This window comes from Populus alba, chromosome 2 (genome assembly GCF_005239225.2).
Source record: "Populus alba chromosome 2, ASM523922v2, whole genome shotgun sequence".
Taxonomy (NCBI): domain Eukaryota; kingdom Viridiplantae; phylum Streptophyta; class Magnoliopsida; order Malpighiales; family Salicaceae; genus Populus; species Populus alba.
The window spans coordinates 18,407,273-18,426,594 of NC_133285.1; the positions used below are offsets into that span (position 1 = coordinate 18,407,273).

Sequence of the window (19,322 nt, forward strand, 5' to 3'; positions counted from 1 at the left end):
GGTTCGGTGCCATGTCAAATAACAAATAAAAAAATGGTCTTCAAATTAGGAATCTTGACCATGCACACTCTACCAAATCATCTCAAATACCATTTAGTTTCATAGCATCACCAACTTCTTGAGTGTCATATATTTCTATTGTTTAGCATTGTTTATTGTTACCTTTTGAGTATTGGATATATTATTCCGGTCCTAAGAAATCCCATATAACCACCATGCTTAAGGTGGTATGATCCAAATACTAAATGTGAATATTTTCACCTCGATATAAACTTATACTTTTAAAAATTAAAGGGAATATGGAAGATGAAGTCATAACACAATTACTTAAGGAAACTAATAATTCTAGAATATGCATTGATTCTAGAAATTTAAGTAAGAGGTTGGGTATGCTTAAGGGAAGATAAGAATCACCCTTACCACATCCATTCTGAGAAAAGGTTTCTTTAGCTATGTGTTTCTCCTAAATTTATTTGATGCGTGACATTAATTGTCCAAGATTTTTTTAGCTTATTTTCCATTTATTTATTGCCAATGGATTATTTGAATAGTTAATGCCGAATCCTAGATCAGGAGTCACGCAACTTGACAATTTTTTTTTGTTTTCAATTTTATTTATTTATAAATTTTTTTACTCTTTTTATTATCATTATTATTATTTATTGAGTGGTTGAAAAGAATATTACACTCATCCCACATTAATCCTTACTTAGAAAAGACTTATGAACTTATTATTGACTTTTTATTTTATTTTAGAACATCACGTTAGGTCTATATCGGTCCCCTAAAACTAGAAAACACATTGACTAACCATTAAAACACAAATTTAAGTTTGATCAAAACTTTACTCTAGCTTGATGAAAACTCACCAGCTCATTAGCAAACTTGTTTTAAGGTTAAAAATGTCGTGCAAGACCTATGTAAGGCCTTAAAACTAGAAGACATTTCCACCTAGCTATTACAACCTAAGCTTAATAAAACAATATGATGATAACTTGACTTAATAAATGTTGTTTTTGTTTTTTTTTTAATAAATATCTACACGCACATACATATATAAACGATACAGATGTAGTTTTACAAAATATAAATAATGACACCAAAAATAAAATAAAAATAAAAATACATGGTAAATAGTAACATGTTTTTTTTGGCATTTTAAATAGTAAACATGCTAGCCTAAACAAGAAAAGAAAATAAAAGAAGAAAATGAGATATGGGCTTACCTCAAGGCTAGTTCCAGGTGAGGAGGGGTTCTTGTGGTTGCTACTAGTAGTGGAGATGATAATGAACGGGTTTTGAGGTGGTTTTTCTTGGGCTTATTTGGTTTCTTTCTTTTTCTTCAATTTTTTTGTTTTATTTACTATTTTTTTTCCTTTCCTTTTTCTTTCTCTCTTATTTTTCTTTCCCCTTTACTACTTTATGGTTCACAACACCTTCATTTATAGCTCAAAACTCTCTCTTTTCTTCTTTTTCTTCTTTATCCTCTACTATGTACTACCTCAAACTAGATTCACTTCTCTCACACAGCTTCTGAAAAAATAAAAGATCTTATCCAAGAGAAATCTACATAATGGGCACAACTCAAACTCTTTTTCTCTTCTTCTCTTATCTTGACATTTCATCTCTTTAACTTTGCTCCTCTTCTTTCTTGCTTTGCCCCTTTATTTAAAGACAATGATGAAGCTCTTTCAATCTTTCTTGATGAAATGATTATGAGCATCGGTTCCCTTGAGTCAATCTCAACCCTCCATTATGTTATACACTTTGGCCAAACATGCTTGGATTAGCCTTTTTATTGTGGTTTCAGAGGGTTAGAGCATATCTTTTTTAGTTGAGAATGTTGAACACATGCAGGGAGGAAAATTATGTGTTGTTTTTTATTTTTTTTAAAGGTGTGAGAGAGATAAAAAAAAATTCAAAGTATGATGAAAAATCATAAAAAATGAAAGAAACCTTTTTTTGGAGTAGACTCAAAGGGAAGAAGACACTATTCAATCTTATGCACCAAAACGACATAGTTTTGGAGCATTTTATTATTTAAAATAAACTAGTGTGCAACGACACTGTTTTATACAAAACATGCCATTTTATCTAAATAGAACTTTCAAGTTTTCAAACAATTCCCATATTTTTTCCTCCTTTTTCAAGTTGTTCATTAGATTTATATATTTTTAGCCAATCTCAACCTTTTTCTCTTTATTTATTTTAATTCTATCCCTGATTGCGTTAGAAATAGTCCTTTCATTTTGTTGTCTTTTTCAATTTGGTTATTGGCTTTCCAATTTCCAATTATTTAGCTAGTTTGAACATTTTTCTCTATTTTTTTTTTTAAATTTCATCCCTGATTGCATTTTTCTTGTCCATGTATTTTGTTGCCTTTTCCAATTTAGTTTTTGACTTTCTAATTTCTAATAATTCCATTACTAATTGCTATTTTTTTAATTCTTTTCTTTTTTTAATTAGTTAATTTAAAAAAAAAATTGCTTTTCTGATTGAATTTTTTTAGAGTAAAAAATTAGGTTATGACAAGTATCATAATGAGATTTTGAGCAATTTAATTGAAAACTATAAGAATTTAAAGTATCAAGTAAAAGTTGAGTATCAAAAACCATATTGTTTTTATAGAGAATAATGGTACATACCATAAATACCAATTCATCACTGACATAGTAAGTGATTGATAAGGATGAGTGATTGGTATGGATGATGCAAGAGGCATCTAGATGTTACTAAGTTGTAAATGTTAGACATGGAAAAATGGAATAAGGAAGCATTGCATTGTCACCTGTTTTGTTACTGAATTTGTGAACAAGGTCATCGAAACCTTATTTTTCTTGGTTTTATTTTTCATGTGTTTTGAGACTATATCATATTTTTTTAATTGAGTTCTTTCTTTATAAGTTCAATTATTGTGTTAAAATCAAGATATATTTATGTAAAAGTAACATTTGAAAAATTAGTCAAATTTCAAAATATGTTATGCAAACTCTAGGGGAAATCTTTCCTAAATTCTTATTTTCCAATCCTAAAAGAGTAAAGTCTTTATTATTTCTTCTTTTTTTAATCTCAAAGCGTCTCCACTATCCTCAATAAACCTTAAAAGGTTAAAATCTTGATAATCCCTCATTTAAACCCTAAAATTACCCTTTCACTTCTAACAAATCTTGAAAGGGGAAATTTGCTTATAATAATGCTCAAAATAGAATCAAATGATTTGATGTTTTAAATAATAATAAATGATATACATTCGGGTCATGATCCCACCACTTATTCACTATGGTTAACCTCATAGTTTTTCTAAATAATAAATGATTTTTTAATAAGGTTATGATTTATAAGCATGAACATATTTGGATTTAAGATGAAAATGATCATATTTGATCTATCATTCACAGACAAAAATATATTCATTGCCATCTCTCTTTGAGCCTTAACTATTTCTTGGACAATAACCTAGACAAGGATGATCACCCTTTATATTAAGGTTATGTTTTGAAAGCTTTTCTCCAAATAGAAAGAAAGAAAAAAATGTGAAAGGGTTGAAAGTGTTATGAAAAGGGATAAGGAAAATGACCAACAAGTAAAGTCAATGGCGAAACACGAGGTGCATTACGAGGAATTAATATTAAAGTGAGAACAATTATTAAAATGATAAAATTAAGGTGGAAAGCTTAAAAGACCTCCATAAATGAATAAGAGATTATATGTCTTCAAACACCTTTGAGTCACATATACACATTTATATATGCTTTTCTTTCATATTCATGAACCTTAGCCTATATTACGGGCTTTTACAAGCCCTTTTTTTTTATTAAAATTAATTTTTTATATTGAGAAGTTTTAGCGTCTAAAAAAGAGAAGAAATATATTTTTCAAGTTAAAACATGACTTGTTTGTTTGTTTTATATCATTATTTATGATATTGAATTATGAATTTTCACCAATAAATAAGAAATCAACACAGCGTGAAGCAAGATGCCTTCTTTTTTAAAAGTAAGGACTTTTTTCTTGGAATCCAACATCTTCTCTTCTTTTTTTTTTCAATATAACTATTCATTTATCATAGAATTCATATAATCCATTCGTTTTTCAAAAGATAACTAAAATTTTAAGGTAAACATTCATTTTTAACTAACACACATTTCATCATATGCTAATAAAAACATCCAAAATTGCATTTTAGCACTTGAATGACATATTTTGGGCTTTTGAGCAATAAAACTAAAACGTCTAGTGATTTCCTCTTAATAATTAGACATATAGGAACTCAATTAGTGAATTTTACTATATAGTCCTAAAATATAAAAGATGATTCCTTAAAAAATATTTTGTAATAAAATTCTTTCATTGATTGAATTTGCAAAGTTCTTGATAAAAATAGTAATGATGCACGCGTGCCTCTTGATGCCTAATGGAAAAGATGAACAGACTAGAACAACTAGAAGCAACTTTGTTTGAAACATTCCTTGTGGTGATAATATAACTAAATAATTATTTGAAGAATTCCATTATAAGTTAGGCAATAGAGCATAACCATTTTATGGCGATTTGGAAAATTGAGCAGTGATGAACATATATTCTTAGGTTGTATTATGGGCAATCACAATTGTTAAATGATGATTTGAATAACTCTATCATAAGCCATGAGTGGTAGAGAAAATAATTTTTTCATGGATTTGATGAAAAATAAATAAAGATGAATAAATACCTTAGCATATACTTGAGGGCCAAGATAAAAAAATCAACATGGAATAAATCAAGACAATGTATAAATCATGCCAGTCTAATGATCAAAGTGGAGAACATGAGAAGGCAATCCCTTAGTGAGCTTAAAAGTCACTCATATCACTTAAACAATTCAAGTAGGCCAATGACTAAATTTAGTTATGTGTGAAGTCATTGTTGAAATAAAAAAGAAAGATTGAAGTTTTAAATTATACAATTTGTGTTTTTCTCAACTATAATAAGCAAAACTAAAAAACAAAGTCAGAATCCATCATCACATCAAAGATGATGTGAAGAAAAGAAAAAGGTAAATAACAAGTTAGAGTCGAGTATACAATTAAGATAACTTCAGTCGAATCCTGTTACCAGGTAAGTCAAACTAAACTCTACAATTATGGTAGCATTTAAATTTCATAACAAGGCTGATCACTTAAAAATTTTAGGCCCATTTAAATTTCATATAAAGGTTGACCACCTAATAATTTGAACCTCATTTAAAAACTGAGATTGGTCACTTAACAATTTAGACTCATTTAAATCTCATATTGAAGTTGGTTACCTAACATTTTTTACCTTATTTAAAATTAATATCAAGGCTGGTCACCTAAAAATTTGAACTCCATTTTAAATTTCATGTTAAGAATGATTATATAATAATTTTGACTCATTTAAATTTCATGTTGAGAGTAGTTGTCTCTCAATGAGACTATTTTATTTGGTTTTTTTAGGATAGTCGACTCTTGACGAGACTATTGTGTTTTTGTTTTGGGATAGTCACCTCTCGATGGAAATATTTCAAGTTATTTTTCTTTTGAGGATGGTTGCCTCTCGATGAGATTATTTTGTTTTAAAGGTAGTTGTTTTTTGATGAGATTTTTTTTTTTTTTTAGCATACTCACATCTCAATGAGACTATTTTAAGTTAATTTATTTTTCTTTTGAGGATAGTCACCTTTTAATGAGACTATTTTATTTTATTTTATTTATGTTTTGAGTTTAGTTGCCTCTTAATAAGACTATTTCGTTTCATGTTAAGCTAAGATCACTTTTTGGTAAATAATAATAATAATTACTTTACCAATGTTATTTTTATTTATTTATAAACTTACTATACAAAAATCAAATGATAATAAATCTTCTACTGCCTTTACAATGCAAGTGCTGTAAAAAAAAAACAACTATCATCATCCATTGTGACCCCTGTCTTCCAATATATTCAAAAAGTAAAATTGTTCCCTAAAAAAGTTTTTTTTTAATGCAATTAAAATAATTTACAATCATTCCATATTTTGTTTTTGACACTTTTTTTCATTTTATTATTTATATGACAACTCTTTTTTTCTTTCATAAAATAATAATATTATTAAAATATTAAATCAAATTAAATAAATAAAAAACAAAATTAAAATATATAAAAACAAGATAAGGGATTGGAATGATGAAAAAAAAGAAGACCAAAATAATGAAGAATCAAATAATATAATTGAAGATCATACAAATAAAAAAATTAGGAATTAAAATAAAATTGAAAAATTATTGGAAGAGATTCTACAAAGTAAAAAAAAAAAAAAAAGAGAGAGAGAAAATTTAATTAACCACTAACCATATAATTTCTCAGTATTATTTTTTATGTTTATTTTAACAAGGACAATGACAATATAAATAGGTATAAAATAACCCTAGAGCAAGTGGGAAGAGTTAACTACATACTACATGGAAACACGCAGGAATGCCCATGAAGAGAAGAGAAAAAAAAAATACCCCTTCTTTTGCAAGAAATTTGTCCCATATAAAAAAAAAAAAAACTAACAAAAAATTAAGAAAAAAAAACTCATCCCTCTCCTAACAAACCCTAGCCGCCACTATTCATCCCCTCCTCCACACAAAACGGTCTCTCCCAACGCAGCAGCAAACACATTCCTTAGCCTCGACGGACCTCAACTAACAGCCTAAAAGAAGTCCACCTCCACCATAAATCAACTATTTCCATTCGACTGAGAAAAAAGCCAATCTTCGCAAGCCATTCGCTCAATATCACCTTCTTGTAGTAGCTTTTTTATACAAACCAGGCCACTTTGACAACCATACAAGCGCAGATGGATGAACCAAGTAAAATAGGAGATTGCAATCGAGTTATATATGTCTTTTTTGTTGTTTTTAGTAGCAGAGTGTGAAGTTTACGCTTTAAATCACAATTGTTAAATGATGATTTGAAGAACTCTATCATAAGCCATGAGTGATAGAGAAAATAATTTTTTCATGGATTTGATGAAAAAGAAATAAAGATGAATAAATACCTTAGCATATAATTGAGGGCCAAGATAAAAAAATCAGCATGGAGTAAATCAAGACGATGTATTAATCATGTCCATCTAATGATCAAAGTGGAGAAAACGAGAAGGCAAACCCTTAGTGAGCCTAAAAGTCACTCAAATCACTTAAACAATTCAAGTACACCAATTACTAAATTTAGATATGTGTGAAGTCATTGTTGAAATAAAAAAGAAAGTTTGAAGTTTTAAAATTTACAATTTGTGTTTTTCTCAACTATAGGAAGCAAAACTCAAAAACAAAATCAGAATCCATCATCACATCACAGATGATATCAAGAAAAAAAAAGGGTAAATAACAAGTTAGAGTCAAGTATACAATTAGGATAACTTCAATCGAATCTCGTGGCCAATTAAGTCAAACTAAACTCTACAATCATGGTAGCATTTAAATTTCATAATGAGGTTGGTCACATAACAATTTGAACTCCATTTTAAATTTCATGTTAAGAATGATTACATTATAATTTTGACCCATTTAAATTTCATGTTAAGAGTAGTTGTCTCTCAATGAGACTATTGTATTTGGTTTTTTTAGGGTAGTCGACTCTTGACAAGATTATTTTGTTTTTGTTTTGGAGTAGTCACCTTTCGTTGAAAATATTTCAAGTTATTTTTGTATTGAGGATAGTTGCCTATCGATGAGACTATTTTGTTTTATTTTATTTTTAGGGTAGTTGTTTTTTGATGAGATTATTTTGTTTTTTTAGCATACTCACATCTTAATGAGATTATTTAAAGTTATTTTATTTTTCTTTTTAGGATAATCACCTTTTAATGAGACTATTTTATTTTATTTTGTTTTGTTTATGTTATAAGTTTAGTTGCCTCTTAAAGAGATTATTTTGTTTCATGTTGATCTAAGATCACTTTTTGGTAAAAAATAATAATAATTATTACTTTACCAATATTATTTTTATTTCCTTACAAACTTTTTATACAAAGTCAAATGATAATAAATCTTCTATTGCCTTTACAATGCAAGTACGTAAGAAAATAAACAACTATCATAATTCCATTTTGACCCCTGTCTTCCAATATATTCAAAAAGTAAAATTGTTCTATGAAGAAAGTACTTTTTTTAATGCAATTAAGATAATTTACAATCATTATATTTTGTTTTGACACTTTTTTTTATTCTATTATTGTATGACAACTTTTTTTTCTTTCATAAAATAATAATAATATTAAAATATTACATCAAAGTAAATAAATAAAAAAAAGAAAATTGAAAAAAAAAAGATAAGGGATTTGAATGATGAAAAAAAGAAGAAGAACAAAATAATGAAAATCAAATAATATAATTGAAGATCGTACAAAAAAAAAAATCAAATAAAATTGAAAAATTATGGGAAGAGATTCTACAAAGTAAAAAAAAAAAAATTTAATTAATCACTAACCATATAATTTCTTAGTATTATTTTTTATTTGTATTTTAACAAGGACAATAACAATATAAATAGGGATAAAAGAACCCTAGAGCAAAGGGAGAAGAGTTAACTACATAACTACATGCAGGAATCCCCATGAAGCGAAGAAAGTTAAAAAAAAAAAAAAAAAAAAAAAAATATTCCTTTTTTCCACATTTGCAAGCAACAACAACCAATTCCTGTCCCAACAAATAAAAAAAAAATAACAAAAAATTAAAAAAAAAAAACTCATCCCTCTTCAACAAACCCTAGCTGCACTTGACAGGTTTTGTAGATTTTGCATTAATTTTTGAAAGTTTTTTTTTTTTTTTTTTTTTACAAGTTCTAAAAAAAAAAAATTGGGCAACTTAATTGTCGCCCTTTTTTTTTTCTTGCGAGTTTGCTATATAATATTTATTTTTTATTTATAAAGTAAATCTTGGATAAATAAACTATTATTAGACCCTTTTTAAGGATGTTTACACAGGAATGATAAAATTGCTTGATGCGGTAATTAAATTTAACTGCAATCAAAAAAATTTACAAAAATATTATATCTTTTTTTTCTTTTGTTTTCTGCGGTTTTGTTGCATAATAATTGTTTTTGTTATACGTGAAGCCAGCCCAGGACAAATAAATCATTCGGTCCTTGTCAAAAGGATGATGACAAGTGATTAATAGAAACCATTAATACGTGGCCCCTTAATATTTAAAATATATAATATAAAAAAATAAATGACACTTTATTTGTTATGTGATTTTTATGCCAATATGCGTGAATCTATTTTTGTGTGTTGGGATAACTTTCCTTGATATGGCGTGAATCTATTCCATTAGGCTCCATCAAGGGTGATTATTGATCTTTGAGCTTATTTTATAATGAGATCAAAAGAAATAGGCCAAAACCTAATTTATCATCTATTATTTTTAGCTTCAACATTTGAATTTTAAAATTGAGGAATAAGTTGCCAAATCTAAATTTCAAATCATAATTTTTAGTCCCAATAGCTCTTAACTTTTGAAAATAAAAACATGAATATCAATTTAAGTAAATTTTTAGCATGTAATCATAATATATAGATTTTTATCATTAAGAACAAACACAAGCAACTTACTTTAGATGATAGGAATGTTTTAGAGTGATTTAATTTTCTATTTAGCATAACCATTTTCTTATCTAAAATCTTTAAAGATCAATTAGTTATCATAAAATTAGACAGTAATTTTTTTTTTATTTGTATTCTTTTTACACCTAGCTTCCTAAATATTACCGTAAAATTAAACAGTATCTCTTTATTTTATTTGTATTTTGTTACACTTAACTTGTTGATAACTTTTTTTTTATTTATATATTTTTATATACTTAGCTTGTCGAGATATCATTTGCGTCAATTATCATATTTACTATTTCTTTTAATCTTAACAACAAAATATTTCTTTTAATCAGCAAAATTCCTTTTGGATCGGATTTGAAAAAAAGTGAAGTCATTTATATATATATATATATATATATATATATATTATCTTGATAAGATTTAAACAAAGAAAGGTAAATGAGGTTGATAACATTTAATGTATCATAAAATTTAATGAAATAAAGAACATCTGAAATTTGAAAAAATTACTAGATATTTTAATGCAAAATTCAATTTTGATAAGTAACTGAAACTCTTCAACCTTCTTTCTCTCCTTGTGAATCTAAACACTACTATATTTCTTTAGTCTAATCAAATTGCATTTTAAAATTGTTCTTTTTAGCTTGTTGAACAAGGTACTTTCACTATAACTATTTTTTTTTACCGTTTTTGATTATTAATTTATTCGATTCATTTTTTACCATATTTATGTCCAAGTTAATGTTAAAAATATAGATTTTCTATCTCTTAAAAAAAAATATGGCATGGAAACTAACCTGTAAAATAGAAATCTCTTAAATTTATCAAAAACTGAAAATTATTCTTCAAGTCATATATTAATTAATTCATGCCTAAAATACATATTTTAAGTTTATTTACTTACTTTAGTATTTCTATTTCTGTTCAAGATATCCGATAACCACCAATCACGGAGAACTGAACTGGTACTTCAAGGTGGGGCCCATATTTGTTATATAAGACACAGATATGGATGTTGTGGAGCCCACTTGACAAACTCGATATCGCTCATTTTGTTTTTAAAGAAGAAAAACAACTTCTTCGTAGTTGAGTTACAGACACTCCGTATAGCAAGTACCTGTGACACGTGGCAGACATGCAAATTCACAAATAGATACGAGGCCAGCTATAAAAGAAAAACCATACGCATGTGAAATGTACTGCAAAATCAGAACCGATCATCATGTACACGTGTGTCATAAATGATTGCATGCTTGCCATCTCATGCAAAAACTGCAGCTTCTGTCTCGGTTGTTTTCGCTTATTGTGATTCATGACATTTTAAAAAAAAAAAACAATCGATGAAATAAGCTGCATAAATTATGATAAGAAAAAAAAGAAAGGTAAAAAAAAGAAAAGAAAGAAATTTTTAAATCACAACAAAACTTTGATTATAAAATTACTAGTATTATTAGAAAAATATTAATAAAATAAATTAAACAATTCATAAAAAGTTATTAACAATAGCAGGAATTGGTCACATTTGCCATAAAAAACAAGTGAGATAATTGACACATTTAGATAACAAGTGTGACACATATAAGTTACAGTTTGTGATATTTTTTGGTATTGTTTAGTTCTTTCTGGTATTAATATTATTGTAATCAAAGTTTTGATGTGTTTATGTAATTTTTTTTTTTATCTCTTTTCCTCCTATTTTTTCATTGTAACTTGTACAATTTTTTTAAAATACTATGTTTGGGAATGATGATAAATTTAAGTGTTGTATTTTTTAATCATAACAAATATAAATTATATCATTTTACCATTTCTTTTTTAAATTGTTTCAATTTTCCAGTTTTGTTTTTTCTAAAAAAAAAATATGCTGATTTTTTTTTTAAAATCCTTGTTTTTAGCGCTAAACAACAAAAACAAGTTGGATCCAACGGACATGGTAATATTATTCTGGTAAAATTATTTGCACCATAGATTTGCCACCTAAGCTAGACCTACATAGCACGTAGGACACGAGAGATGCAAATGTTTCAAAAAAAAGCCTCGGCCACGGAGATATTTCCGAAATGCCACTGCCACCAAATCCAATTTTGTTTTCTCGTTTTTTTTTAAAAGGTTATAAGCGTGTTTGACAGTATGGTAACGATTGTTTTTTAAATAATTTTTCATGTTGAAATGCATGTTAATAATATTTTTTTATTTTTTAAAAATTATTTTTGACATCAGCACATCAAAACGATCCAAAAAATACAAACCGCATTAAATTTTAACAAAAAAAAAACTTTTGAATTTTTTAGGAACGCTGTTTCAACTGCATTCCCAAACGCATCCGTACATGTATGTTTTTGAAACAAAACAACATGTTTTATAATCCCCAAATATATTTTATTATGTATGGAGATCCATATCATTTTTTCTAAAACACAAATTTGTAAAAATTAGATCTAAAATTATTTTCACAAACTTGCAGACACATTTAATTGAGTGGAAAGTGAATTATAATTCACTCTTCATTGAACATTTATAATGGAGTTTAACTTCATTGTTCACGTGAATAATAGAGTCATTTTTCACTATTTTGGTCGGACCGGATCCAATTCAAAGCTAAATACATTGAATCAGGTCTGCACAGTTAAAAAAAATTTAATTTTTATTTTTTTTAATTGTGTTTTATTCGAAAAATTAGAATGAGATCACTTGATAACATAGCTTTTACAAAATTTCATTACAATCCCAATTTTATTCCTAATGATATTTTACCCGATGTTGTTGTGCGCTTAAGAAACCAAGAAAATTGTAGTTCTTGTCGGATGAGTTTCGTACAAGATGAAATTATAGATAGTTTAATGGAACAATAAAAAATATTTGATATAAGTAATATTTATTTCATGATGTAATAGCAGTAGTTAAATTTACAATATTAATATATATTAATTATTTTATAACCTCAATTTGAAAAGTAATTTTTTAATTAAACATATTAAACTACTTTTTGTTCAATTTTAATTTTAAATATAGTTTTAACCAAACATATATAAATACCAAACTAACTTCAACTAAAAATATTTTTTTGTAAAACAACTTTTTTAAACCATAATCACAAAAATTATCACAATACCAAACACACTTATAGTAAATTCATCATTATGGTCCCTCAAGTTTTTTAAATTGATTGATGAATTCCTATGTTTAAATTTTGGTCACAAAAACCCTCACACTTTTAATTTTTAGTCACATTCGATCCTTCCTTCAAGCACATGTTCACTATATGTACAAACCTAAGCGGATGAGGGGACCACAAGTGACCACGTATTGAAATGGCGAGGATTAACATGCGCAAAATTAAAGTATAAACACTTGTTTAACAATAAGTAAAAACTTGAGGGACCATAATATAAGCTCATCCATTTTTATTTGTGTGTTTTTGTCCTAGTAAAAAGGAGTCCTGCCCATTTTAATAAACTACTTAATGTGTGTTCATTGAAAAAAAAATATATTTTATTTTTTCATTTCCAATTTTCTCCTTTATATTGAAAAATTGGAAAATTTGTTCATAAAATAAAAACTAATTTTAATGAAAAAAACACTTCAAAATTATAACTATTTTTCATAAGAAATCGAGACAATAATTTATAATAGTCATTTTAATATTCTAATTTATAATAATTAATCATAAATTATTAATCTTATTTCATTTGAATTAAAATTTATTATAAAAACGTTATAGTGTTAACTAAAAAAAATATTTATGTTAATTTTATAATAAAAATTAAGTTTAGAACACTAAAATATTTATGTTATATCTAAACTAATGCGTACAATTTTTTCTGAATTGACAGCTGTAGAATATATTAGATTTTTTAAGAGATTTATCAAGAAAAAAAAGCGTTTTAATTTTAAAGTTATATATTTCTTTTAATTTTAAATAATCTCGGGTGTGTATTTAATATTTATTGATTTGAACTAAAGACAAGGCGCCCTTTAAAAGCACTATCCTTTCTGTCATTTTGCTCTTTATAAGAATGGTGTCGTTTTTGGTGGAGAATGGAGAATGTGAGAGAGAGAGAGAGAGAGAGAGAGAGAGGAGAAGATAAAACTAGCAAAAAAAAAAAAAAAAAAACAGAGAAGAAAGACAGAGAAATGAGACACACGGGAACAGAGAAAGCGAGGCAGAGTGATTAATCGACCTTGGACATGGAGAAGGAGGGGAAGGTTTTTGAGGTCTTGGGATGGTTTGTTTGACTTTGTTTCTTCCATCTTTTTTTCACAGAGAAGCTTGTTAGATTTTGGTGGGTATGTTAGATCTTTGCTTCCTCTTTCTTCTTCTTCTTCTTCTTCAAAAAAAAAAAAAAAATTGGTTGCAAAATCTCTTTGTAAATGGATAATTATAGTTCAAGTTATTCAAAATGTTTCAAAACTCTGTTGTTAGTGTTAAAAAACTGGCTTTGCAGGCTGTTTTTTTTTTTTTTTTTTCTACTTCTGTTTTTAGATGGTGAATTGTTATCAATCCGGACGTGCCGTTCGTTCTTCTTTAAAATGCGCCAAAACTTTGGTTCCAGTGGCTTTGTGATAATATGCTGAACTTTAATTCTGGTTTATTTTATTGTTTCTGTAACTCTTTTTCCGTTTTTTTTACTAGTTTGGTATTGAAGTTGGCTGGTATGATGCAACACCGAGAAGAAAATCAGAATCTTTTTCTTATTTTTCCTTTGCTTTTCGTTCCCTTGTATTGTTTAATATCTCTGAGTTTGGATACGAGTTCTTTGAGATTTTGGCTTTATATTAAAATAAGTATTTTGACTCCTGTGTTTTTCTTTTGGACTGATAATTAAGTTCAGTTCTCTTTTAGTGGGGAGAAAAGAAGAAGGGGGGAGGGGATTTCTTTGCGGAAACTGTTAATGAATCTTTTTTTTTTTTGGTGTCAAAATGGGATAAACAGATTGAGGTTTTGGTCACAGTTTCTCCTCAATGATGTTTCTGATTGGGTCCTTTTGAATTTCCATAATTTCTTCATGTCTAATATTTAGAATTTTCTGCGTTGATTTTTCAGGTTCTTCTTGTTTTCTCCTTTCTTTCTTTCTTTCAACGAAGGAATTTCTTCATGTCTAATATTTAGAATTTTCTGCATTGATTTTTCAGTTCTTCTTCCTTCTTCTTGTTTTCTCTTCTTTCTTTCAACGAAGGAATTTCTTCATGTCTAATATTTAGAATTTTCTGCGTTGTTTTTTCAGGTTCTTCTTCCTTCTTCCTTTTGTTTTCTCTTGTTTCTTTCTCTCAACGAAGGAATTTCCAGATTCTTTTGTAAATGCAAAAGTTTGTAATGTCTTGGTGTTATGTTGGAAGGTTAACTTTTATGCGATTTTCTTTTACGTAAAATGGTTCTGTTTTATGATAAATACAGAAACAGAATGTTAGTATTTCTTGCTGATGTTGCTGCTCATTTCTTCCTTTCTGTTTTGCTGTCAACATATTCTTTTTTCTGGCAATATCTTGCAGGTTATGGTTTTTTGATTGGCATACATGCTAAGCCTCTTTTCTTTCTGTGATTTTTCTCTTCTATAGATTATCCATAACAGGGATAAATTGCTGGCATTATGTTGTATTTATTGTTATTATTATCTTCTTGGTGGCGTGTTAGATCTGCTTTTACTTATACTTGCTGTTCATAGAAGAATTGTACTCGTCTTTGTCCTCTTAAATCTCTATTCGTGACACACAATTTGAAATGCTAACAGTATTTCAATGTATTTTCTGCTGAACCTGTCATTTGTGTCTTTACTTGTTGTTTTTTCAGGGTTGAAAAGTTGAATGGATTTTTCGGAGTCCACAAAAGTTGTGTACAATAGAATTCAGGCGATTGAGCCTGAATTCGTTGGTAAGATCATTGGGTATATTCTGTTACAAAACCATGGTGAACGAGAAATGATCCGGCTGGCCTTTAGCCCTGATAATTTGATCTATGCTATGATATGCAAAGCCAAATCTGATCTGGGGCTAGACAAAATACCAGTTCTAAATCTAATTTCGCCTTCTCAGGTGAACCCGTTACCTGTTTCAGATGTTCCACAGCAATTCATTCCTAACACCGCAGTTTCATCACACCCAATTTTCTCTCCAGTAAAGGTTAGAACTGGAGGTTCTTTCCGGGATGCTCAACTGACTGGTGACCTGCAACAGGCACACAGCTTGGATTTTGCTCCACCGGGGTACTCAGAAATGGTTCCTGAAGATTATCGGATTCAAAACCAAATGCAGTTCCTTGCTTTGGATGATCCGATAGAGTTTGTTAATTCTGACTTTTCTAGCAGTTACATCTACCCAGAACCTGCATTAAGTCCTGGGACTAGCAGAAGGTGTCCAAGCTTGCCTGAATTTCCTTTTAAGATTTGCCATTACTTCATTAAGGGGTTCTGCAAACATGGAAACAACTGTAGGTATTTCCATGGCCATCCCATGCTAGAAAGCTTTTCTCAGATTTTCAGTTCAAATTTGAATGAGATTGCAAACGAAGAATGTGTTTTCTCACCTGGCTCTCTTGAAAAGCTTGAATTGGAGCTCGCCGAGCTTTTGAAATCAAGAAGAGGGGTGCCAGTTTCGATTGCCTCTTTACCAATGATGTATTATGAGATGTATGGGAGGACGCTGCAGGCGGAAGGGTATCTTACGGAGAGCCAGAGACATGGTAAGGCAGGCTATAGTCTAACAAAGCTCCTAGCTCGCTTGAAGAACAGCATTCGTCTCATTGACAGGTACAATATGTGAAATATTCATAATGCTCTTTACCCCTTTAAATTTATCTGATTTCATGGATGTGCCACTTTTTCAAGTTTTATTGTTTGGGACAGGCCTCATGGGCAGCATTCAGTGATTTTGGCAGAAGACGTCCCAAAATACTTGGAGTATGCCGGTGAGAGAAACGATCCTGGTGGAATCGTTGCTGGTTCTAGACAGATCTATCTTACCTTTCCAGCTGAGAGTACCTTTACAGAGCAAGATGTTTCTAACTATTTTAGGTTAGCATATTTGAACTTCTCTTTTGGCAATCCTCCATTTTTCATTTCCTGTGTTCTGTTTGTTAAAGACGTTCCATTTTGTCTTGATCCTCTGTTTTTGTAGCAACTTTGGGCCTGTTCAAGATGTTAGGATTCCATGCCAACAGAAGAGGATGTTTGGATTTGTGACTTTTGTTTTTGCAGAGACTGTTAAGCAAATATTAGCGAAGGGGAATCCTCATCATGTCTGCGGGGCTCGTGTTCTTGTGAAACCCTACAGGGAAAAATCCAGGCTAATTGACAGGTAGATACCCTGTTATCTGCTACAGTACTGTGCTTAGCCTCTGCCTTTATCATTCCTTTTGGCCTAATTATTATCATGTCTTTGATTTCAGACAAGTAATTATTGCTGGATGGTTTGCTGACCCAAAATGGCTAAAGAGATTCTGAATGAGTCATTGTGACTGATTTAAACTTCATTATCTCTTCATGTGTAGTTAAGTTCCTGTCGTTTTCAGCTATCATGTCCATAATTAGCTTTTATAATGTACACTAACACAATCATTTTCCAAGAGCCCTTTTTTGTTTTAGTGTTTTAAAAATGTATTATTAAAAGTGTTTTATTTAAATTTTTTTCTTTACTTCAAATTAATTTTTTTTCAAGAGCCCTTTTTCTGGATTTGGTAGTCACCTAATTCTAAAACATGACTTTTTCATTAGCCTTTTTTCTTTCCCCAGTCTCCAGAGATTGGTGAAACTGCAAATGAAGTAGGCCCATTATTTTGTATGATCCACCGATCATGGAGGTCGCCTAGTTGGATCCCTATCTATGAAATATTAGATATTTTCACCTTTCCTGTTGTTAGAAGCAAAATGATTTCAGTTTGAATGGGTCACCTCCTTCGTGATACTTTGACATTGATGGTTCTCCTTTTATTCTCTTGCAATTATCAACATTATATATATATAAAAAAACAATATGATTCCAGCTGGCTCTTGTTCCTTTAATGACAGAGTCTAGTGCTTGTGTTCTGTACTTGTAGTGCTTCTTAGAATAAGGAAAGCATGTAACTTTTGCATGATTGGCCATTCTTGCGTTGTTTCTCGAGTTCATATGGAAAGTGATTATCCCCTGAACATGAACATGCTTTTTAAGATGTCGATAAAATTAATTTCGGACTTTTTTGTTTTCTTTTCTCATGCTAAGATTATCTGCTATGTATATTTTTCAAATTGAGGTTGATAGTTTGGAGAGAATTTTTGAGCAGGAAGTACAGCGAGAAAATGCAGCACCCTATCTATCACAGCCATCACTTTATGGATGGAGATTCCGAGCTTCACTCAGGTGAGCAGAATCCTTGATTTCTCTCGCTTTCCCATTACAGTTTATAATCCTTCACGTTGCCAATATATTTATATAGCTAACATTCTAACTTTGCTAATTTTGTAGCACCGAGAGTTTGTGATAATTCAAAATCACTCAGGAAGCAGTTCATGGAGGAACATGAGCAGGAAATTGAACTTGAGAGAAGGCGTCTCTCAGAGTTTCATTTTGCACCTAAACCCTTGAATCGGCACTCTTTTCTCGGCCACTCTATGGATCAGTTGAAGCTCTCAGGAGGTCTATAATACCCCGGCTTCTTTGTTCTAATGTTGTCTGCCTTGACTACATAGCCCTAACCTATTTGCTTAACGGTTTAACCTGTGCAGAACAAGCGGAGTTTTTGTCCGCGGAGCATTTCAATGACTGGTTTGATGTTTTGAATAATGGTTCCATCCGTGAAGAAAAGCATAGGCATGCGAGGACCAGTTGCAGTGACCAGGATAGGTACAAGTGATATGCATCTTGTGCTATGTAATATTAATTAATGATCATAAAAAATAGAAACTCTGTATAAATGCAGCAGTGACTAGCTTTATCAGGGAAGAACTGGATCATCTTAGTTCTCCACGCAAAAAAAAAAATAAATTAAAAAATGGCTGAATCTCTGATATGGATCTTTGGTTTCTTGTTTCTGAACCCACGCAGCAACCAAGGAGTTGATCTTCCTGAGAGCCCGTTTGAATCTGCAATAGGGAGCGGCATTTCGACAGTTATATAGAGGAAGAAGACAGAAGAATTATAGAGTTAGAGGACTGAATTCCAAGACCATTTTCGAGGGTTTCAGACAACATGAATTTCTTTTCTTAGGACAAATTACCTGAACGTGAGCGTCATCAGTCAGATACCAGCTGAAGGAGAGATAAACTAGGATTTCTCCATGATGACAGATACATAAAGTTAAAATGTTACAGGCTCCTGAGCTTTTTCTTTTTTCTTATTTTCTTTATAATTAATGTAATCACAGAAAGCAAGCTACACAGAGCTTGTTGGTTTTTAGAAGAAAAATGTAATATAGTCTTTGTCCAGTGTCCGATAATCTTTTCTCAGCTCATTTTCGTCAAGATTTGTGTTTTATATATTATAGAAAAATTTGAATTTTACATAAGAATTGCTAATTTTGGTGGAACAAAGAGTAAAGGAAACAAAAGCATGCTGCGGCGAGGATTATGGGAGACAGAGACTACAAAGAAAATGAATTTCAAAATGAATAGATAAAGGAGATGGGCTCACCCTCACAATGCTTTAGTGCAAAGAGACCCCTGAATGGCGGAGACGAAGATGCATGATTATTAGTTCCCTGGCAGCCAGTGAGGGCAGTTTTTGTTTCTTTAATTTAAAAGGAGGTCACAGCCCCACAATTGCATGTTCTTA

At 29.7% G+C, this 19,322-nt stretch overlaps 1 protein-coding gene across 5 annotated transcripts; it reads left to right on the top strand.

Moving 5' to 3' along the window:
* Positions 1 to 13,619: 13,619 nt before the first annotated feature.
* LOC118044145 (zinc finger CCCH domain-containing protein 18) lies at positions 13,620 to 19,322 on the top strand. Of its 5 annotated transcripts, none has more exons than XM_035052312.2 (8): positions 13,620 to 13,864; positions 15,370 to 16,324; positions 16,403 to 16,588; positions 16,692 to 16,871; positions 17,836 to 17,912; positions 18,018 to 18,188; positions 18,278 to 18,395; positions 18,597 to 19,322. In XM_035052312.2, exons 2-8 carry the CDS (start codon positions 15,384 to 15,386, stop codon positions 18,667 to 18,669), a joined length of 1,746 nt encoding a protein of 581 aa, XP_034908203.1. In that variant the 5' UTR covers positions 13,620 to 13,864; positions 15,370 to 15,383; the 3' UTR covers positions 18,670 to 19,322. The 5 variants fall into 5 exon arrangements, with proteins under 5 accessions (XP_034908203.1, XP_073263357.1, XP_073263358.1 ...); XM_073407256.1 differs by having other exon boundaries at positions 13,620 to 13,807; XM_073407257.1 differs by having other exon boundaries at positions 13,620 to 13,796.

What these genes read in the sequence shown, in the direction of transcription:
- LOC118044145 (XM_035052312.2), top strand. Translation starts at nt 15,384, where the DNA reads ATGGATTTTTCGGAGTCCACAAAAGTTGTGTACAATAGAATTCAGGCG. An exon ending in AGATTCCGAGCTTCACTCAG is followed by an intron (nt 17,913 to 18,017) that starts GTGAGCAGAATC and finishes CTAATTTTGTAG; the next exon opens with CACCGAGAGTTTGTGATAAT. An exon ending in AGTTGCAGTGACCAGGATAG is followed by an intron (nt 18,396 to 18,596) that starts GTACAAGTGATA and finishes GAACCCACGCAG; the next exon opens with CAACCAAGGAGTTGATCTTC.